Source organism: Callithrix jacchus, chromosome 5 (assembly GCF_049354715.1).
Source record: "Callithrix jacchus isolate 240 chromosome 5, calJac240_pri, whole genome shotgun sequence".
NCBI lineage: Eukaryota > Metazoa > Chordata > Mammalia > Primates > Cebidae > Callithrix > Callithrix jacchus.
Genome location: NC_133506.1, coordinates 46,095,097 through 46,120,417, shown reverse-complemented (window position 1 = coordinate 46,120,417; position 25,321 = coordinate 46,095,097). Strand labels below are relative to the sequence as shown.

General features: G+C 45.1%; 1 protein-coding gene across 2 annotated transcripts in view; it reads right to left on the bottom strand.

The window, feature by feature from the left end:
* PTPN1 (protein tyrosine phosphatase non-receptor type 1) overlaps nucleotides 1–25,321 on the bottom strand; it is a 78,132-nt gene that overhangs the window by 5,975 nt on the left and 46,836 nt on the right. Inside the window, exons 2-6 of one of the 2 annotated variants that reach the window (XM_002747667.6) lie at nucleotides 16,835–16,925; nucleotides 13,311–13,411; nucleotides 9,918–10,016; nucleotides 4,087–4,224; nucleotides 468–677 (exon numbers count right to left, since the gene is read on the bottom strand). In XM_002747667.6, the coding sequence (XP_002747713.1) occupies nucleotides 468–677; nucleotides 4,087–4,224; nucleotides 9,918–10,016; nucleotides 13,311–13,411; nucleotides 16,835–16,925 (639 nt within the window). The remainder of the gene's footprint in view (nucleotides 1–467; nucleotides 678–4,086; nucleotides 4,225–9,917; nucleotides 10,017–13,310; nucleotides 13,412–16,834; nucleotides 16,926–25,321) is intronic. The other variant, XM_035298916.3, reaches the window with a different exon arrangement.

The following is a 25,321-nucleotide window of genomic DNA, read 5'->3' as shown; positions in this document are numbered from 1 at the left end:
GGATGTCTGTCCCCTACCAACCTCATGCTGAAATGGGATCCCCAGTGCTGGAGGTGGGGCTGGGTGGCAGGTGTCTGGGCCAGGGGGCGGGTCCCTCATGAAAGGCTTGGTACCCTCCCTGACATAATGTGTTTGCAGAGATCTGGTTGTTAAAGAGTCTGGGACCTCCCCCGTCTCTTACTCCTGCTCCCCTTCACCTTCCAACAAGACTGGAAGCTCCCTGAGGCCTCCTTAGAAGCCAAGCAGATGCTGGTGCCATGCTTCTACCGCCTGCAGAACCATGAACTGGTTAACCTTTTTTCTTTATAAATTACCGAGTCTCAGGTACTCCTTTATAATGACGCAAAAACGGACTAACACAGAGACTCTCTTTATTTCAGAAGAGGAGTGCTCGTTTCTACGTGGGAAAAACATCAAGGCAGAGCAGGTTGAGGAATTCCCTGGGGCGCCCACGAGGGCCTCCTTACCAGCAAGAGGCAGGTATCAGCCAGACAGAAGGTCCCAGACCTGCCGATGCCTGCACTGCAGTGCACCACCACGGGGCCGTGCTCCGGGCTGAGTGACCCCGACTCTCGGACTTTGAAAAGAAAGTTCAAGAATGAGGCTGGCGATTCGGGGACTCCAAAGTCAGGCCATGTGGTATAGTGGAAATGTAAGATCTCTCGAGTTTCTTGAGTCTGAAAGAGAAAAATTCTCATGATGTTCTCAGAGAATCATTTGTACAGAAATCACTAGTTCCAAGTTCACACAGTCACCTTCCACTCATCGACCTCTAAGAGGAACATTAATTTTCAGACTTTCTTTCAGGGTCCACGCACCCAGTCAACAAACACCATGCCCTGGGGCCAGGCCCTGGGCTTGAGGCTGAACCCTCAGGGTGCACTGCTTAGACTTCACCTCCCTTAGGAGAAGTCCCCCCACCTCTTTTCTCTGATGTCCCCGTCACTTCCACTGTCTACATGGTTACAACTGGTTTCTCTCCGTCTCACGAGTCACAGTGATGCTGTGCAGCCTCCCATAAAAATCTTGTCATAAAGCCCTGCAAGGCCTCCCGTGAAAGAGTGAACAAGGAACAGCAGGTGGGGCACTGGCTCTGGGCAACTTTCAGATGGGTCTTTAAGATGATCTGGAGGTTTCCGAGGATTGTCACTTTAGAGGAGAAAGTAAAAGACTTGGTCTCCAAAGAGTGTGGCTCAACACCCAGCTGAAGGGGCAGTCAACGCGAATGACATTGGTCCATGAACCAAGCGTGTCCTGTGCGCTGGCGCTGTGTCTCCCAGCAACCGATCCAGGCTGGTACTCCCATTTTTCTGATGAGCAGGCGGACGCTTGGAGGCAAGAGTCCACGCTCAGAGGCTGCTACAGACACTTTTGAAAGGAGGACCCCAGCCCTTGCCCCAGAGTCTCTTCCCCTGGCTGGGTCTGCCCCAGAGGAACAAAAACAATGGCATGGAGTCTGTTTCCAGCTTTGCTTCTTCCTTGAGGCTTCCAGCAGTTGTGATGAAAAGGCAGCCCTCACAGGAGGGGAGTGCGAAAGATCTTCAATGACCTAAGAGCTCACAGGAAATGGGAACCAGTCACCTGGTAAGCAAGGCCCTGAGAGGGAAAGGGCTCCAGAAGTGAAAGTCCCCTGACACAGGCCCAGGAAGGCAGCCACAGACAGGAACCGCACCAGCCTGGAGGGCTTCCCTGTGGCCTGGTGCCAGGGCCACCTGGAGAGCAGCTGACAGCAGAAGGATTCAGGCCAGAGACCTGCTTACCATGCCTTCCTTCACTTGATGAATGCCCACGTATGCCAACCATGTGCCAGTTACTGTGCCAGGGAGGCGGGGGCAAAGATACCACCTCACCCTCACATAGCTCATGGTATAGTTACTAGGATTTCCCCGACTCTGTTGGGATGAGAACATGCAACACAGTAAACATAATTAACCCCGCCCCAGCCATTAAATACACCAGTAAATAATACTTAATATCTATTCAATATTAAATACAGTATCTTACACAGGACAAGGAGAAATCTGCATGCGTTAGGATAACTGCTAGAATCACACTAAGTAATATCATCATTCTTCCCTCTCTAGAAAATCATATCCAATAACCTTAATGACATTAAAGAAAAAGAAATACTTCTATTTGGGGGGTGGGGGCAGGTGGGGAAGAAGAAAGGCACTTAAAATGTATTTTAAAACTGAGTAAGAAGCAAGCATGCCAAAAGCAAGTTTTCTTTTAATCCTCCTAGGTGTGGGTTACCACCCGCTGACACCCTCCCTCACACCTGCCCACCTCTTTCACAAGGAATTCATTCCAGCGTTGTGCTAGAACAGCCAGCCATGGCTGAGAAAAGCCTTTTAAAAACAAAGTCTGTTGGAGCAAACATCCTAACACCAAAACCTCGGAGCTGGCTGTATTCACTCTGCCAAGAAAAAGGCACACAGCTCTTACGCTCTCTTTAAATTCAGTTTCCCTCAACAAGCAGGAGTTTACCAGAAGTCACTCTCAATGTCAGGCTTGCAAAGGCTAAAAAGCATTCTTTTTAAAGTCTACTGCATAAATCCTACAGCACATTCCAACACGCTGCCCATGATACTCCTGAGAATCCTCCAGGAAGTGCCTCCATCCACTGTACTCAGAGACCCTCTGCCCTGCCAGGGCTATGGCAGGGCTTGTGGCTCTGGTGCCATCACCACCAGAGGGCAGAAAGCACTCTCAGCAGCTGCACTGCTGCCATCCTCAGGAGCCAGGCAGCCCAAACCTCTTCTCTACTTCCTGGTAACCTGTGCTAAATTCTAGATCTTACTTCTACTATTTTTTTTTTTTTTTTGGAGACAGGGTCTTGCCCTGCCACCCAGGCTGGAGTGCAGTGATACAAGCATAGCTCACTGCAGCCTTGAACTCCTAGGCGCAAGCAATCCTCCTGCCATCAGCCTCCTGAGTAGCTGGGGCTACAGGAGAGCGCCTTGTTGTCTGGATAATTGCTTTTTTTTTTTGTAGAGACAGGGGTCTCACCAGGCTGGTCTTGAATCCCTGGCCTCAAGTGATCCTCCTGGCCTCAGCCTCCCCAAGTGCTGCGATTAAAGATGTGAGCCACTGCACTCGGCCTACAACTAGTAACTGAACGACAGGAGCCGCAATGACTAAAAAGCAGTGCTTGAGAAAGGGAGACATGGGGTCACCCAGAAGCAGATCCCTCCCCTGCGACACAGCCCTGGAGCCCCACTCCACATGGTCTCCCCATGGCTCCACCTTCCCGTCAGACAAAGCCTATGCTACACACCCATGGTAACTGCTAACCCTTTCCATGCAGGACCTCCCAGAGCCCTCGCAAAACCTGAGTGTGACAGAAGAGGAGACCAAGACACGGTGAGAAGTGATGTCCCTTGCCCCAAGCTGATGGGCTGATAAGGTGGGGTCAGGATTCGACCCTAGCTAGCTTCCAGAGGCTGGTGGCTGGTCACCTTTCACTGGTGCCCCAGGGGCTGCCTTGCGCTCCCTCCACTGTTCCCTGCAATGACATGAACTCCTCCAAGTTCCAGCTCCCAGGGAATGATTCTGAAGCTCCAGGAGCAGAGCCTTTGGTGGTGGTGCTGCTTACCACAATGCCTTGCCATGTGCTGATACCAACTTTTACCAAGCAAGTAGCTGGTGTTATAAACTCTTCCTACAACAATAAACCCAAGACCCTGGCCCAGAAAACTTCCGCTAGCTAAGAAACCAGAGTGAGCCCGAGACCCCTTCTTCTCTCCCTTCAGACTCAAAGACTGAGGACCACCAAGAAGACAGCATGTTTTGCTGGGACTTGCAAGCTGCTGCTTCAGTCCTTCTGCAGCTGCACAAGCAGGAACTAGTCTTCCGGGTAAGAAACTCTTTCCCTAAGAACTGCTGATAAAGGTCAGAAAGAGCACTGTGGCCTCCACCCTCCCGGGCACTATGGGGCACTTGGTAGGTACACAAGTAAGTCCCACTCACCACAGTGCCAAAACCACATCTTGCTCAGGGTATACAAGTGCCAGGAACACTGGCATTAGGTAATATCACCCAAGGGGGAAAAGGAAGCTGCAGTGCTGAAGGGTGTGCCACACTTACTGTAAGGTTCTCCAATTCTAGCTGTCGAACTGTATAATATGACTTGATATCTTCAGAAATCAATGTTAATTTCAAATTTGTGTCTTCAAAGATCATTTCTTTTTCTTCTTTTTGTGGCCAGTACTGTGCACATTTTAACTAGGGGAACAAACAACAATGAATTAGTGTGAGCAACCATTCTCCTATGGCAGGAGACTTGGAGCACATTCCACAAGCTTCATGGTAACCCAAAGGCCTGGGGTTCTCTGAATGGGGAAGTCATGGTCAGCACAGATGCCTGCCTCATGGGGAGATGGAAGTGCTGACAGGGGCCAGTTGTGCGGATAGGGCTCAGACTTCCAAACCCATCAGCTCTCCGGTCAAACACGGCAACGGGGTCCTGCAGAGCTCTGACCCTTTCTCACCATTGACAAGCTGAAGCCAGCCTGTACAAAAGCCTTCAAAACTCCTTTACGTAGCCATTTCAAACATTACCCAGGACCTGATCAGGGCTGCTGGCATAGAATGTAGGTGCCTTACTCTGCACAGAAAACTCACAGTCAATTAAAAATAAAAGCAGGAGAGACGGCAGGTGAGGCCGTTTGGAGAGGCTGAAAGGTTGTCACCAGATGCAGATTAACTTTCAGAAGGCTTGGAGAGGCTCCCCAGGAGTTGCCCTTTCATTCTTGTTTGGTTTAGTTCACTCAGAAAAATACTTCTGATGTTCTATTTTGATAATCTCAGAAACTACTTGATAGTCTCAATTTAAATGCAGCTCATTAAATTTGTCTTTAAACAAAGCAAATTTATGAAAAGTTGGTTTCATTTAGGGTCAAGACAAAAAATGACTCGAATTTAGTGACATTTTACTTGAAGTAAGTTTCTGCCTCAGTTACACGACCATTTCTGCTCGTGGATAACTGCTGTGGACAAAATGGTAGGTCAGCAGGGGCAGCGCTGACTGATTAGCCTGACCATGTGCCTAGACAGAGGGAAAGTCAAAGCCCTCATGATTTTCAGCAAAAGAACTGTCAGCATGTGTCAACAGCTCTTTGGCAAATGACACTTGCAGGTCTCGTGCACTGACCCACTCGATACCTCCTCTGGGGCAAGGGATGGTGTGGGTGAAGGGAGCTGCTTCAGGGCCAGCTGTCTGTCAGGAGAGGCTCCTGTGCCCAGCAGTGACAAGGTGGACTGCGGGAGAGGGTTGAGGGGGAAATGCTATGGACACGCAGCAGGAATTCCGAAGAGGGAAATGTTTCAGGTCAGCCAAGGTTACAGGAAAGGGAGATCAGAGAAAGCTCTGTGCAAGAGGCCGGTTTCAAAGGGTGACTAGGATTCCCCAGGCAGTGACTGCAAATAAGCCAGGCTGAAAAGAGCAGCTGGAGAAGGGGCAGCAGAGGCCCAGATCACAGCTGACTGGCAGCAGGCCCAGGGACCTGTGGCATCATCTGGGGGCAATGAGGAGCCAGGAAGCACTTGAGGAGGGTGAATACAGAACCCAAATGTCCACTGGTCCAGCTCTACTGAAGCTGGAAGCTGCCCAAAAGACAAATCCAAAGCAAAATGTGAGAGAAACAAATTAGAAAACAGTAGGTTGTGATGCCAGCATGGCATCAAACTTAACAGGGAGCCAACAGAGCTTTCTCAAGAGTCTGGACATGGGCTTGTCTGAAGTCTTAGCTAGTTTCACCCATGTGACCTCCCTGGATCAGCTATGGGTTGCCAAAAGCAAACCTTTGAATGGGGACAATCTGACACCATTGAAGCAATTCTGCCACTCTGCATGAAGGAGCTAATTATATGGCAAGACCCCCACTTAGCCAGAGTGAGTGTGGCAGCTGAAAGCAGGAACTTAGAAGAACGTGAAAAGATGAATTACTCCCAGACTTCTAACAACTAGATCTTATAATGCCTCCAGACCACAGAAACGAGACTGATGTGATAGGTTCCACACCAACTATGCTGGGGTGGGCATTCCACACAGTGAGCAGACAGAGAAGGTAGCAAAGAACAGAAATGCAGGAGGAAGAGGCCACCATTCCTCATCTCATGAGCAGGGTAGATGAATCTTAAATCTCACCTCCAGAAAGCAAGCACCACTTTTAAAACCAAACCCGATGCCTAATAACCCTCTGTAATCTGGGTAAAGACTAACACTTTGGAAATCTACAACTTAGGAATCTGGAACGCAACTAAGTGTCAATCACCCAATATATATATATATTTTTAAGGACTCTTAGGTGTCTATAGCAACAAGCTATGCTCTGTCATTTCCAATAGAAATTTTTGTTTTAAAAGGGACAAGATCACTACTTCCAGTTACCCTATTACATTGATTATACTGCCATGAAAAGTAGACTGATTTTTATTAGAACACAGTCCTTCACCAGGCCTCAAATTGAGTCATATCTTGGGCTGGCACCAGAGGAACATGGCGGTGCCAACATGCTGGCATTGCTCATGGCTGTTTCCACCATGAAGACAGATGTTAGAGTCCTTGAGGCCTTTCCAAACAAGTGGGCAGGCGATGTTAGGAAAATCCATGACAGACATCTATAGCGACCCTGTGTGTGGCAGGTAACTTGGTTTCACCAGAAATTATTAACACAGAGAACTAAAGAGAGAAAAATGAATTTTATGGACCGTGCGATACAAAATGCAATGTCTTGTGCATGAAAGCAAACAGCAGCTTACCGATGATTTCAGGAGGGAGATACAGGTGATATTATTCTGCAATGGCCAATTAAACTCGTCTTTCTTACTTCCCCCAGCTAAACAACAATCCCAGCCCTTACGCCATGCACAGCCTACACTGACATGTCTAAAGTCAATCCTTGAATTGAACTAGTGACAACTCTGGCCATCTGGATGACCCCAGTCTAACACACACAATCACCTTCTGCATAACTGGCTTCCAGGAAGCCCAGGGACCCAAAAGATAATAGGCATGTTTGCCAAAAGTAAGAGCGAGCATCCTACACCACTTGGTGAAGGAAGGAAATCAGAAAACAAGTATGCATTCAATGAAAACTCCCCCAAAGCTGATTTTACCACAAGCTTTATAATTAGATTAGCTGAGCAAATAAGATACTGTAACTTCTCATGATTTTTCCCAGCCAGCCCTCTGGGAGGGATAATGCGGATACAGAATTGAAAATGTTGACCCCAAAGAAACTTTAAGAATCTCAAACCATACATTGCTTTTCATGCCAATTTGTATGCCCAAGTAACCCTCAAGTGGAATGGGATACTTATAAAGGAAAGCAGGGACTGCTGGCCAGTTATCACAGTAACTATAGCAAAGCCAACCAGCTATGTTTCTGATGCCACCACAGTAACCCAAAGGGAAAGGTTGTCACAGTGGATCTTTGGGCCACTTATGGTCAGCCTTGGGTGGGAGACAGCGAAGCACAGGGCCTGGTGAGGCTCGAACATGTAACTGCAACACTGGACACCACTCGAACATGTACCTACAGCACTGGGCATTGCTCCTTGCTGTAATGTGACAACCACTGCTAAAGCAAACCTGGTGCTCACAGCAAAGAGGGTCAGCCAAACATTCAGCAACAAAGAAACAGAAAAGCAAGTGCTACTGTATCTGGCAATTTCTGAATAAATGTCTTGATTTAATATTTCCAACCCTCAATACCATCTAGAGCAATGGTTCTCAACCAGGGGCAATTTGGCCTACCAGGGGACACTGGACAAAGTCTGGAGTCTAGACAGAAACACATCTGATTGCCACATCTGGGGAGGGGGTGCTACTGGCATCTGGTGGGTAGAGGCCAGAGATGCTGCTAAGCATCCTACAAAGCCCAGCAAGCCACTCCCCACCCCATCACTAGCAGAGAAATGATCTGGCCCAAGAATCAGTGGTGCTGAGGGTCGGAAGCCTGCAGATGGCGCTGTGCTGAATGCTCCCACAGGCCGCCAGGCTTCCCTTCCTTCACAGTGTGCTGTGAGAACCTAATGCTTCCTTTCTTTAATTCAAAATTGCTGACAAGTGGTGAAGGGTGGGGGTTTGCTTCACATTTGTAACTTCACATTTTACTAATCATGCTACTAAGGAAAGAAGAAAAAGTTTAAAAACCACCTTTCACTGAAAAAATTATTTTCTAAAACATGATACATTATATCATCAATGGAACACTCAGGCAAGCTCCCTATCTGTTACTGTTGGGCAAATAAATACTTTCATTAGGCAAAGGCGGAAAAAAAAAAGAAAAAGAAAAAACCCAACCCCAAAACAAAGCAAACCTCTATGATTCTAAACATGTGCTGTCCTATGAGGTATACTTCATAGGAGTAACTAAGCCATTTCTTTGTGTGTGGTGGAGAGGAGAGGCTTTGCGGTTAATGCTTCAAGTGCTCGCTGCTGAAGTTTCCTTTGATGTGTTGCTTCTTAACACTTGGATTTGTTACACTCTAGGGCCATAACTGTGCTTTCTTTGGAAGGGTGGCCTCTCTGGAGCCCTCACATTCTTCTGTGACTGGAGGCAACCAGGACAGCTGTGAGAGTGATGTCCCAGCTGAGCCTGGACCTGGCAAGGCCTAGGGACACCCCTGCTCCTGGGCCCACACTCCTATTGGTCTCCACAATCCTCAGCTCACCTCCTCCTGGACCCCGTGCAGGGATGGCAGTGCTGGGGAGCAGCAAGGGCAGGGAGGCCGAGGAGCCTGTGGCCCTGCTCAATGTTGGCCTGTGCCAACAGTTGCAAGAACAGTCTACACAACCAATCTACTTAAGACAGTCTACACAGGACAGTCAATATATAAAATCTACACAGGACAGTCTACACAGATGGTCTATACAGGAGAATGGCTGTCCAGACATCGGCTATCCTCAGCTATCCCAACAGAGTGAGGAGGGCAGGGGAGAGTACAGCCAGATGGGGAGCTGAGGGCAGCCATCCAGGGGTACCTGGAATTGGGATGAGCGTGGGCACTGGGACTCTATAGCCCAGAGAACATGGTACGAAACTAAAACCAGAAAAGTTTGTCCTGGCTAAAGTTCCAAGAGTGGTAAGAGGTCTGTGTCCAGGGGCCCAGAGCCAGACCCAGAGGGTTCTGTAAGCCACATCATGGATTATCCTGAGGCAAAGGGAACTGAACAGGGTTTTCAGCTGGGAAGAACTGTGGTGAGACTCGGATTTGAGAAAGCTCATTCTGGAAGCATGGTACGAAATGAACCGAGGGGAACGAGTCAATAAGGAGAGGTGACTAGACACATCGACACAGATGCAGGAGTGGTGGCCTGCACAAACGGACACCGTGCAGCCACACACTAGCCCAAGGGGTGTTTGAAAAGTTGCAAGAACTTAGAATGACACACATTGTGAAGCCAGTGCTCACTCAGGAGAGGAGTGGCAGGGCCAGGCGTTTGGGTATTGAACGCAGGCAAATCTCCTCTAGAGTGAGCTGCTCCCAAAGCTCCACAGAGGTAGCTCCACAGAAGCCACACTCTCACCAGCCAGAATATCAGACACCATGAAGATGCACTAAGAACTTGCTTTTCAAGATAAAAGCAGGTCTCCATGACTCCACACACAAGTCCACACTGCAACAAGAGGTGCGCAGACAGCACAAGTAGAGGGGCAGCACACATCACACATGCAGAGGGAGTGGCCAAAGAGGCCAGTGCAATTCTGCACCCTCCCTATCACTCACTTCATTAACTTATTGACAACCAACCTGCATTTATATGCTGCTGTTTTAATATTTTTCAATAAAAACGATAGTATGTAAAGGAAGTAGAAAAGCAAGAAAAAAATTGAATATCTGGATGAGAATGGTAACTGTATGGAGTGGTACGCATGGTCACATGAACAGCAAACGAATCTGAGACTTACCGAGCCTTTCTCCATCACTCTGTTAAGCATGACGACACCCCTGCTCTTCTGCTCCCACACCATCTCCCAAAAGTGCCCACACGTGTTAGGCAAAGGACCCTACAAAGACACAGTAACACAGCATGTGACATGCAACATTAACATCTACGGCAGGTGCTCACTTTCTGTAGTCAGCTAACGATAGCGCCCTCAGTCCTCACAGCTTAGGCAGAGTGGTGGCTGAGGCTGGGACAGGGACCTACTTCTTCTGGCCTGGTGGTCAATAACTGCAGTTCAATTTCTACCAGGCATCAAAAGGCCATTTCTGCATCTCAGTTCAGAGCTGGCCAACCAAGGACAGAAAAATGCCGGATTCTGCTTTCTGGCTCAGGCAGGCTGGCTAAAGTCGCCACTGAGATTCATCTCCAAGGTCCTTGGGCTATGGGACAAAACTCCTTGGTGCAGGCGAGAGGCAGTGAGGGGGCGTGACCAACCACGACACTTCTCTTGGTTTCAGTCCCAGCTCCAATCACATCACCTTGTGACCTTGGGCAAGTCACTTCATCTCTCCCTGCCTCAGTCTCCCCATCGCTTACTTGACTAATAATAGCACCTATTCATAGAGCTGACAATGAAGTACATTCATTTATATAAAGTACTTAGCACAGTCCCTAGAATGCAGTAAACACCCACTGAAACGTCAGCAACTGTTTCTACCGTTAGCCATGATGATCCTGATGGCAGACAGCCTCCATCCTTGGACCAATGAACTTAGGAGATGTCAGAACATAAATGGTCATTCAGGCAGCCCAAGGGGGGAACAGAGTCACTGTGGCACGAGGGTACCTGCTGAGCAGCTAGCCCATCTCACTCCAACTCACCTGGCAACGGGCACAGATGTTTACTGGACACAGGGTACAAATGCCTTGAGTTTGTCTCAATTATTAGCAGTGCCTGGAAGAGACCTCATCTATCACCTCCACATCAGAACTTGTCATGTGCTTCTCCAGCACCACTTCTTTTCACAGGTTCCATTCTCACCTGTTTTCATTTAAGCCCCCCCACCCCCCTCTTTGTTTTTTTTTGTTTTGTTTTTTTTTTGAGACGGAGTCTCACTCTGTCACCCAGGCTGGAGTGCAGTGGTACAATCCTGGCTCACTGCAACCTCTGCCTCCTGGGTTCCGGCAATTGTCCTGTCTCAGCCTCCTGAGTAGCTAGGACTACAGGCACCCACAACCACACCCAGATCATTTTTATAATTTTAGTAGAGACGGGGTTTTACCATGTTGGCCAGGCTGGCCTTGAACTCCTGACCTCAAGTGATCCACCTGCCTTGGCCTCCCAAAGTGCTTCGATTATAGGCGTGGACCACCTTGCCCGGCCCATAAGCTGCTTCTTCTTTCAGTCTTCTCCCTTTAAGTCCCATCCCACTTGGCTCAACCGGGCTACCCTCAGTGTCCTCTTCCTTTCTTTCCTGAGCTCATCTTGAACTTACTGCCTGAACAAGAAGAAAAGTCAGCACTCCCTGTGCCGAAGGCAAAAAAGCAGATCACATTTAACTCCTCCCTCCCCAGCAAACAGAAAAACAGCTCCTGGCAGCCAAAAATCCTGTGGCACCTGGCTGGCCTCCTGGGCCTTGCACTCTCTGCCCTGGCATGAAGACACTGCAGCTCTCCACTATTCCCTCGGTGCCCTCCCTTACCTGTGAAGGGTCACAATCTTGTAAGATCTGCAAGGACACACACCACCCTTAGCTGACACTGCATGGGGGAGGTGAAGGAGGGCCCCTGGATGTTATTCTCTGCTCTTCTATACCTCTGACTTTTACAAAATGAGAAGACAGACTTGTATTATTACATAATGAACAACATTGAAAAAAATGGGAAGGGTGTTCCTGGTTTGGGTGCTAGGGAAATGTTTCATTCATAGTGTCCAGGGGTGATGCTTTGGGGTCAGGCTGCCTTGACTCCTATAGTAAATCCCCATGGCAAAGGGAAACTGTGTAAACAGCTTTTCGACATCCCCAGGGCCACCTCACAAACCAAACAGAGCTTCCTATGTCACAAGGAACGCTAGGATGTGGGGAGGCAGGACAGCAGCGCAAGTGTCCATGGTCATTTCCAATGCAACACTTGGCATGATATACCCTGTACCAGGTATTTAAAGGGCTTCCTGACTCCACAACAGAGTTGAATGGCTGAAATCAGGAGATAGGAAATTTGACTTTTCCAAAAAGTGAAGACCTCAAAAAGTCACTTTTGCCTTAACCTCATCCCTAGGCATCTCCCTCCTTATTAAACCCCTCCACAATCAGCCTCCCTTAAATGCCCCAGAGGTGCTGCGAGGACCAGGGGCTCAGAGCCTGGTAAGATCTGCCCTGTATTCATGCACCAAGAACTTACTCAATGGCCCCACAAGACTGAACACAGCTGGGCTAATGCTGTACATCCAAGATGACTGGCGGCATCTGGGCTGATTTTGGTCATAAAGGGGAAGGAACTGGGACAGGACAAAAAGGCAGTGAAGAAAGGCCTCAGCTGAATGCACCCTGACCTAGCTCCTGGCTCAAAGCAGACTTTCTTCACAGGGCATTCTGGCTTCCTCAGAATTTTAATTTCCAAATTTACAGCAAAATTATGATGTTCAAGGTCATCCTATAGCCTAAAGCTATATGAGACTGATCAGCTGACATGGAACGAGAAAACAAAAATTATGATGAAAAACAAAACGAAACAAGAAACCCAGTCTTTTTTGACCAACTTATAGGTAACAAGTTAAGACTTAAGAAAATTAATTGAAAAGGAACTCCTTTATCCTCTTTCTCAGATACTCTTTGGTCACATGTCACTGAGTATTTTACAAGAGGCTCAATTATTAAACCACTTTCAAGATTTTGTTTCCATAAAGATGCCAAAAGCCAGAAGAAATTTTAAGTGATTTTTCATGCTTGTTCACATGATCTAATGATGCCGTTTTTCTGGGTGAAAGAATGATCATGTTGAGCTATTCTGAATGGCTCTGGACAGAGATTCCTGCTCTACTGCTAACGCTCTTAGATTTGCCATCACAAGTGCTTGACGCTCTGAGACAAATACTTCTGGGAGTAACACAGGTACAGACTCTCCTCCAGCCACAGCTCTGCTGCCTCTGCCAACAGACCACAGGCGACTCTGGCATTTGAATGTTGTTTTCTATAAGCTCTCATTCCTAGAAATGTCATCTTATGCATCCCCAAAAAGATTAGTGTTACAACCAAACTGAACCTTTGAAGGAAGATTTCCCCCCACTTCCCTGTTGCTTTTTGGTTTGCTGAAAACCTGACCTTCTAAAGGATGTGGCAGATTTTATTTGAGGTGTGGATAACAACACTCTCAAACTCTTCACATTAAAAAAAAATTCAGACAATCTTCTTACCTGGGTAAGAATGTAACTCCTTTGGGCTTCTTCCATTTTTATCAAACTAGCATTGATATAGTCGTTATCTTCTTGATGTAGTTTAATCCGACTATGGTCAACTGAAAGGCAAACCAGAACTCAGAGGTTAATCTCAGAAAAGCAGAATGTGTACATGCAGGTGCACGCCCTCCAGAAAAGCAAAGGTGAGTTGGTGGCATGAGGGGCATTCACACTGGCTAAAGCCCTGTTTTAGTTGAGATTAGTCATGAGTTTGGGGTGACTGGGATTTTCAGAAAAGGTTTTCTGAAGTGTTTGAAACTTCATGCTATGTAGCAGTAGCGGGAAGCCTATTAAAACAGAGATCATGTCCTATTTGGGAAATCTGCTCTTAGGTCATAGCTGGTGATACTCATCACTCTCCCTCAAAACCTTCCAGGGCAGAGAGGGGCATCAAAGGATCTGTTCTCTGATGCGTTTTTTTTTTTTTTTTTTTTGAGATGGAGTCTCGCTCTGTTGCCCAGGCTGGAGTGCAGTGGCATGTTCTCAGTTCAATGCAGCCTCCACCTCCCAGGTTCAAGTGATTCTCTTGCCTCAGCTGCCTGAGTAGCTGGGATTACAGATGCGGGTCACCCGGCCCACCTAATTTTTATATTTTTAGTAGAGACAGAGTTTCACTATGTTGGCCAGGCTGGTCTCAAACTCCTGGCCTCAAGTGATCCACTTGCCTCAGCCTCCCAAAGTGCTGGGATTACAGGCATGAGCTGACATAAACTTTTATAGGGCAAAAATATGGTGGCTTCAATCTTTAAAAGGGATCAAAATCCACCTAGTCCCTACAGTTGTTTCTGGTACAATGAGCTATAGTAGGTAGGCTTTAAGATCAAACTTCAACCTAACCTCTGTCCAATGGGTTGAAGATTAAATGACCTACGTACACAGCAGCACGAAGTCACACCTTGACCTGTATACAAGGTTTTGTTTTTTTAAGTTTAAGTATAATGAACTTCAGTGATTCTAAACTTTAAAAATTCAAAGCATATCACAAAGACATTTGAAAGAGAATTTAACTGGAAAAAACTCTGAATCCCAAACACTGAAAGTATATAAAATATCCCTTTTAGTTTTTAGAAATAAACTTTCATCTGGAAGTTCTGCCCCAGATCCCTGAAAACACAGAGGCACTTTTTTTCTCTTATCATTTGTTTGTCACAAAAGCAGTAGCTCCCTGAGGGCCACTTTCCTTATCCTATTAGTGGAGCTAATAAGAGCAGATGGGTACTTTTATTTCTGGCACAGCACAAGGGACAATAAACTCAGGTGACCACCCGTAAATAGCATCTTCTCCCTGGGACCAAAAGGGAAAGGAGATGTGATTGGGAATAAGTGGTCTGGGGCTTTTTGTTCTAAAGAAGGATTCCAAAGAGAGATGCTTTTAAAAACTAGCTATCACCTGGAATACTATTTCTCATTATGGAGGCTTAGGACAAATAGAGATACTAGGATAATTTTTAAGTGAACAGAGATAAAAGATCTAAAAAATAATTACATAATGGTATTGGTGGGTTATGTGAGTGGGTTCAAACGTCACTGAGTGACTCTGGGCAATCAACTGATCTCAGAGCCTTGGTTTTTTTCACTTGCTAAATGGTAGGTGACAAGAGGGTTGAAGGAAGAGTCAATGAGCTGAGGTGTATGCAAAGCCTTGTTCAGCAAGTGCCCATAACTGCCGGCTACAGTCACCACCACCGTGAGCTGGGCAGGAAGTCAGCTTCTACCTTGACTCATTCTCCCCCATAACCTTCACAGCAAATGACTGTTTCTACTGGAGGATAGGAGGAGGGGAGGAAGATTTGAGGAGTGAGACTGGGAGTGAAAAGTTGGAGAACTGTTTCCTTGGAAGAACTTTTTTTTTTTAAGGCTAGTCAGGTGAAGCAGTGGACATGAAGAAGGAACAAAGAAATCTGTAACTGGTTATGATCAAGTAGCTATAAACACCACTGCACTCGGACCAGCCCCTGGAAGAATAAATACTGATTTTTCTCTCTGCAAAACTGATTTATAAAACCATTTGGATAAGAAATGTTAAAAAAATGTAGCAAAGGAATATTAAAGACAAGATTATTCCCTAAGTAGAGCAAGTAGAGCAAAAGCTGGAGACCCAGGGTATCCTGGCACCACGTGCAAGAGTGGACAGTGATGTTTCTCTCACGTTCTCACGTGTCAGACCTGTCAGTGGTCTGGTGGTTTCTGGCCAGCACTTCCCAACAGAACCACCAAGATTTTTTGTTTTTGTTTTTAAAAAAAACATCAATGAGGCGCCTCAGCTGAGATGTGTGAAATCAAGAGTATAATGTGTTGGCGCCAATCATGTCACCTGATGATCTAGAAGTGCACTGCAGATGCCGGCGACAACCATCCCCACCACGGACATTTACTGAGCACTTACGTCTGCGTGAGGTACTGGGCGTGGGGCTTAGCGGCTTACGTTGCTTCATTTCATCTTCATGCACTCCCATGAGAGAGAACAATTTGCCACTCAGCTCTAAGTGGCAGAGCTAACACAAAACTAGGCAGGGAACCACGGTGGCAGGCCAAGAGGCACTACATTCTACACCAAGTCCAGGTCCATTTTTACACCCCTCCTTAGGGGTGCCATGTAAGTCAGGTCAGGATGCACTGCTAACCCTTCTGGCAGAGAACAATGCCAACCACCACTCACAGCCACGAGCACACGGGATGCAGGATGTGTCCACTGGAGGAACGACTGGTGAATCTTCTGCATCCCTGGCAGAGTGTACTACCACAGAGACGCCGGCAGCTATGAACCCTCACTGACTGACAGTGTCTGAAGACCTGGAGGGGAGTCAAATAGGCCTCTGTGGCCTAGAGGAGATGGTGCAGTTCAAGTCCTGTACTCGGCTCCAGTTTTCCCTACTTTATGCAAATTCTAATATGTTATTTACTTTTCAGCCACCGGCAGATTGACAGCCAATCACTCAGAAGGCAGACAGGGCTGCCACAGGCAGCAGAAGTGTGACAATCCTAGGAAGAACTAAGGGCAGGAAAGGGGGGAAAAAATGACAAACGAAGTTGGCGGGGGTGGAGGTGGTGGGGACTCCAAGCAGAGCTGCCGTGCATATTCAGTGCAGGGGACAACAGTGCCCACCCCTGAATGCCTGAGCACAGTACTTGGGTTCTAATGACGCTGTTGCTGAGTCATCCAGAAAAGGTTTTATCATGCCTGCTATACTCTGCTTCAGCTGGGAGGAAAATGATTCATCACAAAAATAGTTAAGCTAAAAAAGAAATGCTTTGAACTTCACTAAATTTTCCAGAAACTGAAACCTTACCCCTCTATAATGGTGGAAAAATGAGCCATTACTATAAGTCTCTAATACCTTTACTATAGGAAACAATCAAGTCATAAACCTCTGCTGCTATCGATTTCTTATTATACTAAACCCCAAGGCGAAAGGAGTCTTGACTAAAAGGGCCTGCGGCAAAGGAAGAGCAGGACTGGTACCAGCCACGTGGATACTTACAGGGACTGACATCTCTGTACCTATTTCGGTTTTTGTTCTTAGGAAGCTTGGCCACTCTACATGGGAAGTCACTGGCTTCGTGTCGGATATCCTACAAAAAAGAATAAAGACATTTAACTAACTGCCAGGCACTGAGAAAACTCAGCACAGAAACAGATATCTAAAGAGAGCCAGGCAGTATGGGAAACTCAAGGTAACAATTCAGAGGTATGTACCAGGTCATGGGCGAAAACCAAGGAGGAATGAGCACAGGCCTGGGATGGGAGGCTGTGACGTGGGACAGGAAGATGGAAAGATGAGGAAGGCGGCAGAGAGACAGACAGGAGGGGCAATTCACTCCAAAACACCCTGCATGGCAAAGGCATGGGGGCTGGAGATTGCATCTTATGCCAGAAACAGTGAGTGGGCAGTAGGAGGCGCGACAGACGGCTGGAGGACACGGGTGGGTAGGCCAGATCCCTGGAGAGCCTTGAATGCCAGGCCTGGGGATTCCAACGGAAACTTCTATAAAGCTACAATTATTAAAAAAAGATAATATGTACTTTTATGTCAACCAACTATCCAACTGCTTTCCTAGGAGGTGGTAAACAAATCCTACCACTCCTGTTTCAACAGAAGACTACACCATGCCTCCTAATCACACCTCTAAAATTCCACTATAGTCACATCCAATCATCTTTTATTTGTATTTATTACTAAAAAACAAATACATACAATGTGAATGTACTTACTGCCACTAAACTGTGTACCTAAAAATGGCTAAAATGGCACATTTTATGTTTTGCATATTTTACCATAATTAAAAAAAAAAGGCCTCACTTCCCAGGTGAAAATAGGAGAGCAGACAACAGCAACAGAATTCTGGAAGCTGGAAATCAGGCTGATTAGTGGTTGGCACTTGTGAGAAAGCACAATTACAAGTGAACAGTAGGAAAGCCAGAACCGCCACAGATTTCCACTCCAGAGTCCTCCAAAGGCTCTGGCTATGCTCCCAGTCTGGAAGGAGGAGTGGGATTCCCTGCAGGGTACGAGGGTAGAGCCATCTGGGAAGACTTGGATTGCCATCTCATTCCGCAAGCTCCTTCCAAGCTCCTCAGACTTCTGCAGAACTCTATAAAGACATGCTTTCTGGAAAAATGTAAATCAGAAGGTCTCTGAACTGCAGCAAGACTGCTGACACAGTGGAAGACGTGAGTTCTCCACCAAAAACGGGGTAAGAGACTGGGCGCAATGGCTCACGCCTGTAATCCCAGCACTTTGGGAGGCCAGGGCAGGTGGATCACGAGGTTAGGGGTTTGAGACCATCCTGGCCAATATGGTGGGCGTGGTGGTGTGTGCCTGTAATCCCAGCTACTTGGGAGGCTGATGCAAGAGAATCACTTGAACCAGGGAGTTGGAAGTTTCATGCTGAGATCATGCCAGACTAAGACTCCGTCTCAAAAACAAAACAAAACACCGGGGTAAGAGCAGCCATGCACAAGCCAAATCCCAGGAACTCAAGTCCTCTTCCCCATGAGACACTCATGCCGCTGGCAGCTAGACCCTTCTCCTCCGGGTAGGAGGCAGAGCAGCTCTAGATAATCTGACCACACAAAAGGCACAACCAAAAGATATTATCCTCAGAGTGTGCGACTGGCAGCCTCCCTGGAGGCCCTGTGGCCAGCACAGCGTTGACAGGCCCCATACACCTGCTCAAGGCTCTCATTCTCCTATAAGCCCGTACTCTCCATCGTGTGCAGACACCACTCCACTGGTGACCAGATATAACAGGAAAGTCTCTAACAGAAAAACAAAAAATAAAAACCAGAAAAAAAGCCCCTTGGAGGAAACAAACTGCGGAGAATAGAAAGATTTAAAATATATATTAATATATTCAGAAAGAAAAGATTCTTGTATCTATGTATTAAGAACAGAATGTTATATAAAACAAAGACGTCTCTAAAACTTAAAAACAAGATAGCAAAAAATGACAAGCTCAACTGAAGAATCAAATATAAGTAGAAGAAATCCCCCCTCCTAAGAAGGTAAAACCAAGAAAAAAAAAAAAAAAACCAGAAAATTAAGCAAATAAAAAAAAATACAAGAAAACATCAAAAAGTAATTCAAGAAAACCTCCCAGACCCATCTAGTACTCATCATAATGATAAAAACAGACCTATTCTAAGGCACAGTAATTGCAATCCCAGAATTCTGGGGACAAGGAGAATGTTCTGTAAGTTTCTGGGAAGAAAAAGCAGTTCACTTTCAAAGGATGAGGTGATTAGCATAGCTTCAAGACTTTAAAAGAACACTGAAAGCTGGCCAACAATGAAGCAATGCCTTCAAGATCTTAAGAACAATGATTTCCAACCTGGAATTCTACACCTAGCCCAAGTCATGAAATGAGAAGGGACAATAAAAACATTCCAAGGCGGGTGGATCGCCTGAGGTCAGGAGACCAGCCTGGTCATCAGAGTGAAACCTGTCTCTACTAAAAATACAAAAAACTAGCTGGGTGTGGTGGTGGGCACCGATAGTCCCAGCTACTTGGGAGGCTGAGGCAGAAGAATAGCTTGAACCCGGGAGGTGGAGACTGTGGTAAACGGAGACTGCGCCATTGCACTCCAGCCTGGGCAACAAGAACGAAACTCTGTCTCAAAAAAAAAAAATCCTTGACGTGCAAGGGCTCAAAAGCTTTATCATCCATGTTCCCCTTTTCCCAGTAACCCACTGGAGCATGTTTTCCATCTGAGTGATGAAATAAATCAAGAAAGAGAAAGATATAGGATACATGGGGAAAGGGTGAAGACCCAAGAGTGAAGACAAAGGAAATTTCTGCAAAAATTGAAGGGATGGGCCGGGTGCAGTGGCTCACACCTGTAATCCCAGCACTTTGGGAGGCTGAGGCAGGTGGATCACAAGGTCAAGAGATCGAGACCATCCTGGCCAAAATGGTGAAACCCCGTCTCTACTAAAAATACAAAAATTAGCTGGGCGTGGTGGCACGTGCCTGTAGTTCCAGCTACTTGGGAGGTTGAGGCGGAAGAATCGCTTGAACCCGGAAGGCAGAGGTTGCAGTGAGCCGATATTGCGCCACTGGGCTCCAGCCTGGCGACACAAGACGTCGTCTAAAAAAAGACAAAACAAAAAAAACCCTGGAAGGACGAGATAACAGGGTGACAACTACATGACAGACACGGGAAGTGAGCAGGCTGGATTGGAAAAGTACAACTCAGATAGCTGCACGAACATGCCGTCCCAACGTGGCCTGGCGAGACTACCAGAGGAAAATGAGAAGACCTGAAGCCCAGGAAACTGGGTATCCAACAGAAAAGAAAAACTCACGATGACAGCTGTGAGTGGGCGAATCTATAGACCAACCGCCCAAATATATGGAGAATGCAAATTTCAAGTAGGATGTCTCCGAGGAAAAACCTGAAACTGAAACGGCTCAGTAACCTCCGGCCACGTGTGCCCAGTCTGAAGAGATGTTCTGTAAGTATAAAATACACATTGGATTTGAAGACTTAGTAACAAAACAGATAACAGCAAAATATCTCAAGTATTTTAAAACATTGATCATTTACTAAAATAACATTATGAACAAACTAGGTTAAGTAAAAGACACTATTAATTTCATCTGCTTCTTTTGAACTTTTTCTTTACTATGGCTACAAGAAAAGGTAAAATCATGTATGTGGGTTGTATTATATGTCTACTGTAGAGCACTCACTGATCTTGTGGAAAACTGTTCTGAAAGACTGTAAGAAGATATGGGAAGAATTAGCAAAAGGTACAAAGAAAACTATGCAAAAAAAAAAAAAAAAGACAATTATCATGGGGGTTTGGTGACATGCGTCTATAATCTCAGCTACCTGGGATGCTAAGGCAGGAGGACAACTTGAGCTCAGGAGTCTGAGATTAGTCTGAAAAACATGGCAAAACCCCGCCTCTACAAAAAAATACAAAAATCAGCCTAGCATGGTGGCAAGTGTCTGTAGTCTCGGCTACTCAGGAGGCTGAGGTGGGAGGACTGTTTGAGCCCTGGAGTCCTGGTCTGCGTGCGCTATGCTGACTGGGTGTTGGCACTAAGTTTGGCATCAATATGTTGACCTCCCAGGAATTCAGGACCACCAGGTTCCCTAAGAAGGAGTGAATGGGCCCAGGTTGGAAATGGAGCAGGTGGAAATTCCTGTACTGATCAGCAGTGGGCTCACACCTGCAAAGAACCCCTGAACTCAAGTCTGGGCAACAGTAAGACACCATCTCTTTAAAAAACAAACTGGAGAAAAAAATTTAAAAGGCAATTATTAACAATGGAAATAATGTTTAAAAAAGAAAGGCAGTACAGTACAATAACATCTGTGACTATGTGCAGAGGCAAATAATGCCAACAATGAGTACTGATTTAACCAAAAGGTAAAACATTGGGAGAATGGGGAGGTAAAGCAGATGGGTGAATAAGCAAAGGGGATGGCTGTTTAAGAAAACGAAAGCCTCCACCTTAATAATGGTTTAGATTGCAATATCAAAAGAAACATTTTGAGCTGGACACTCAAAATGTATGTGCCTGTAGTCCCAGCTACCTGGGAGGCTGAGGCGGGAAGATTGCTTGAGCCCATGAGTTTGAGGCTGCAGTAAGCTACGATGGTCCCACTGTGCTCCAGCCTGGTCGACAGACTTAAGACCCTATCTTTGAAAAATAATAAAAAGAATTTATAAGTTTAAAAAAGATAAACATTTTGCTTAGAAATATGGAGATATACACAAGCTGTAATCAATCAGCAGCTCGAAGATTGGAAGTGGTGGTTGATGAGGAGAAAGACCAGCAAAATGGTTGGAGGTGGCAAACCACCAGAATTTTTTTTTTTTTTTGAGATGTAATTTTGTTATTGTTGCCCATGCTGGAGTGCAATAGTGTGATCCCAGCTCACTGCAACCTCCACGTCCTAAATTCAAGCGATTCTCCAGCCTCATCCTCCCAAGTAGCTGGGACTATGGGCATGCACCACCAGGCCTGGCTAATTTTGTATTTTAGTAGAGACAGGGTTTCACAATGTTGGTCAGGCTGATCTCAAACTCCTGACTTCAGGTGATCCACCTGCTTTGGCCTCCCAAGCTGATGGGATTACAGGCGTGAGTCACTGCGCCCAGGTAAACCACGGGATTTTATCATATACCGATTGTGGTACTATTTGACTTGAGTCACGTACTTATTCAACTTGGATTTTTTAAAAGTCCACATTCTGCTATTCTGCTTATTTATTTACAAAACTATAAATTGACAGGGAAGAGTTTTTGACTCATACTAGAGACCAGCTAATAACAGAATCCCAGCACTCTGGGAGCCGAGGTGCAAGGACTGCTTGAGCCCAGGAGTTCGAGATCAGCCTTGGGCAAGAAAGTGAGACCTCGTCTCTACAATGAATTAAAAAACAAATTAGCCAGTTGTGGTGGCGTGCACCTGTGGTCCCATATACAGAAGGGGTTGAGGCAGGAAGATCACTTGAGATCGAGGCTACAGTGACCCATAAACGCATCGCTGCACTCTAGCCTCTCCAGCTTGGGCAACAAAGCGAGACCCTGTATCAAAAAGAAAACAAACCCACACGAAAAAACAACAGCATGATGACAGATTACAAACCTACCTAAGAGTAAAGAAATTAATCCAATAGTAACACATCCATTGCATCACTTAGGATGAGATTAAGCTTTCAGGGAAATGCTATACAGTACAGAAAAAAAAACTTGAAAGAGTAAAAATCTAAGTCTTAAATTTGTTGTTCTACTTATCATTTGGAAGCATTCAGCAATGAGTACAATTTCTGCCCTTGAAGTGAAAAACAATCTGGTCAGTGCAGCTGGTGTGACTGGATGAAGATGTAAGAAATATCTGATACAGATAAACAACTGGGCTAACGAATATTTACCCAGAGCAAACAAGGGCCAAAATGTCAATAACAGTTGAACTGATTTTATTCAACCAAAAGGATTATTCATATGTATTTTTTTTGGTATGTGTGTATATGCCTGAGAGAGAGAAGAAAAAAGGAAAAGGTAGAGATGTCATTTAATAAAGACATTGGAAAAATAAAAGGTATCCACATACTTTTTAAAAAAACAGATTTTAAAATTAAGGTATACTTGGAGTAAAATGCACAGATCTTAAGTATGTACTTTTTTAAAACCGCCTTTGGGTATACTTTACAAATAATAAAATATACCCACTTAAGTGTTCAGTGATTTTTAAGCAATGTCTACACCCATGTAACTATCAATGCAACCAAGATACAAAACATTTCCATGACCCCAAAAAGTTCACTTGGGCTTCTGGTTCCAGTCAATTCAACCTTCTACTCCCACCCACAACTGCCACCCAAGGCAACCACAGGTCTGCTTTACATTGTTCAAATTTTTTTCCATACCAGCTAACTTACTGCATTTACTAGCATAACGTTTGTATAATACTCCTTTGAATTCTGTTTTTCTTCCTGGTACTGTTAATCTGTATGTCTTCTCTTTTTTTCTGGCCAGTTTAGCTAGAAATGTATAAATTTTCTTGACCTTTTACAAAGAATCAAGTTTTCATTTAATTGATTTTCTCTGCTCTTTTATACTTCACTAACTTCTACTCTTACCTTTACTATTTCCTTTCTTCTTTGGATTTAATTGTTCTTTTTCTAATTTCTTACAGACAGCATGTAGTTGAGTCATGCTTTTTCAATCTAATCTGATAATCTTCATCCTTTATTTAGAACATTTACATTTAATATAATTATTGACATGGCTAGATTTAAGTCTGCCATCTTGCTAGTTGTTTAGTTGCTTTCTATTTGACTCAATTGATTTTTGTTCCTTTTTTCCTTTATCTCTACTTTCTTTTGGATGATTTTCTTTTTTTGCATCTATCTTATCTCCACCATTGGCACATTAGCCATCTCTATTTTCATTTTTTAGTGGTTCTATTGGGTTTACAATATGCATTTAATTCATAATGGTCTACTTTCAAATAATAGTACATTACCAAAAATGTGATGACAGCATTTGTCCACTCATCCTTTATGCTATTATCATACATTTTTACTTTTACGTTATAATGTATGTTTATTTTTACTTTAATTGTATCTTGTTTTAAAATAAAAATGTATTTCATATTTATCTATATATGTCACTTTAGCGTCCTCATTCTTTTGTATATATCCAAATTTCCATCTTTCATCATTTCTCTTCTGCTTCAAGGACTTTTTATGCTAGTGTGCCGGCAACAAATTCTCTTGCCTTTATTTTTTCCCCCAATAAGTCTTTATATCACTGCCTTTATTATTATTTTTTTAATTTTTATTTATTTTTTTAAAGATGGCATTTCACCATGATAGCCAGGCTGATCTTGAACTCCTGACCTCAGGTGATCCACCCACCTTGGCCTCCCAAAGTGCTAGGATTACAGGCCTGAGCTGCCTCGCCCAGCCGCCTTTTTTTTAAGGGAAAGAGAGAGACATGGTCTTGCTGTTGTCCAGGCTAAAGTGCAGTGACGTGATCCGAGCTCACTGCAGTCTTGAACTACTGCACTCAGGCAATCCTTTGGCCTTAGCCTCCAGACTAGCTAGGATTACAGGTGTGAACCATCACATCTGGCTAATTTATTTCATTTTATTTTTCATAGAGACAGGGTCTGGCTATGTTGCCCAGGCAGATCTCAAGTGATCCTCCTGACTCAGGCTCCCAAAGTGCTGGGATTTCGGCATGGGCATAGCGCCAGGCCTATTGTGGTTTTATTTTGCTGAAAGTTTATTGAAATTCTTGAATCTGTAGTTTTATCGTTTTTAGTAAACTTGGAAAAAATCTGAACATTACTCCTTCAAGTATTTTGGGAACAGACTTCAACACAGATGTTATTAATGTTGTTCCATGTCACTGAGGTTCCCCCCAATCCATTTTTTTTTCTGTACCTCACTTGTGCATATTCTCACATAGATGTTCACTATGTTTTTCTTCTGCAGCACCCAAACTGCTGTTAATCCTATCCAGCAAAATTCTCATTTCAGATATTGTATTCTTCTTTAGAAATGGTATTTGGTTTTCTTCAATTATCCTCATTGTGTTGTTTTTCTTTAAATATACCGAGTTATTTGTAATCGCTGTTTTACTGTCCTTATCTGCTAATTTATCATCTGTCATTTCTGGGCTTGTTTCTAATGTCTGATTTTTCTCCTATCAATCACATTATTACTTTTCGCATATCTGACAATTTTTGGCTGAATGTTTCTACTAAATATCCTACGTATTACAGAAGTCTCTCTCTCTCCATTCTGGCTGGTGCAAACTTGAATGGGTGCTGGAATTATCCATTCCCCAACAACTGTTCTTTATCCAGCTCATGAAGATATACCCTACAAAGTGTATATTGTATCCAGCCAGACTCAAGGTGATCCCTCTGCAGATTTCTGGAGTTCTGTCATAGCCTGCTCATCCTCAGTACCTTGCTCTGCAAATCCAAGTCATTTCAGC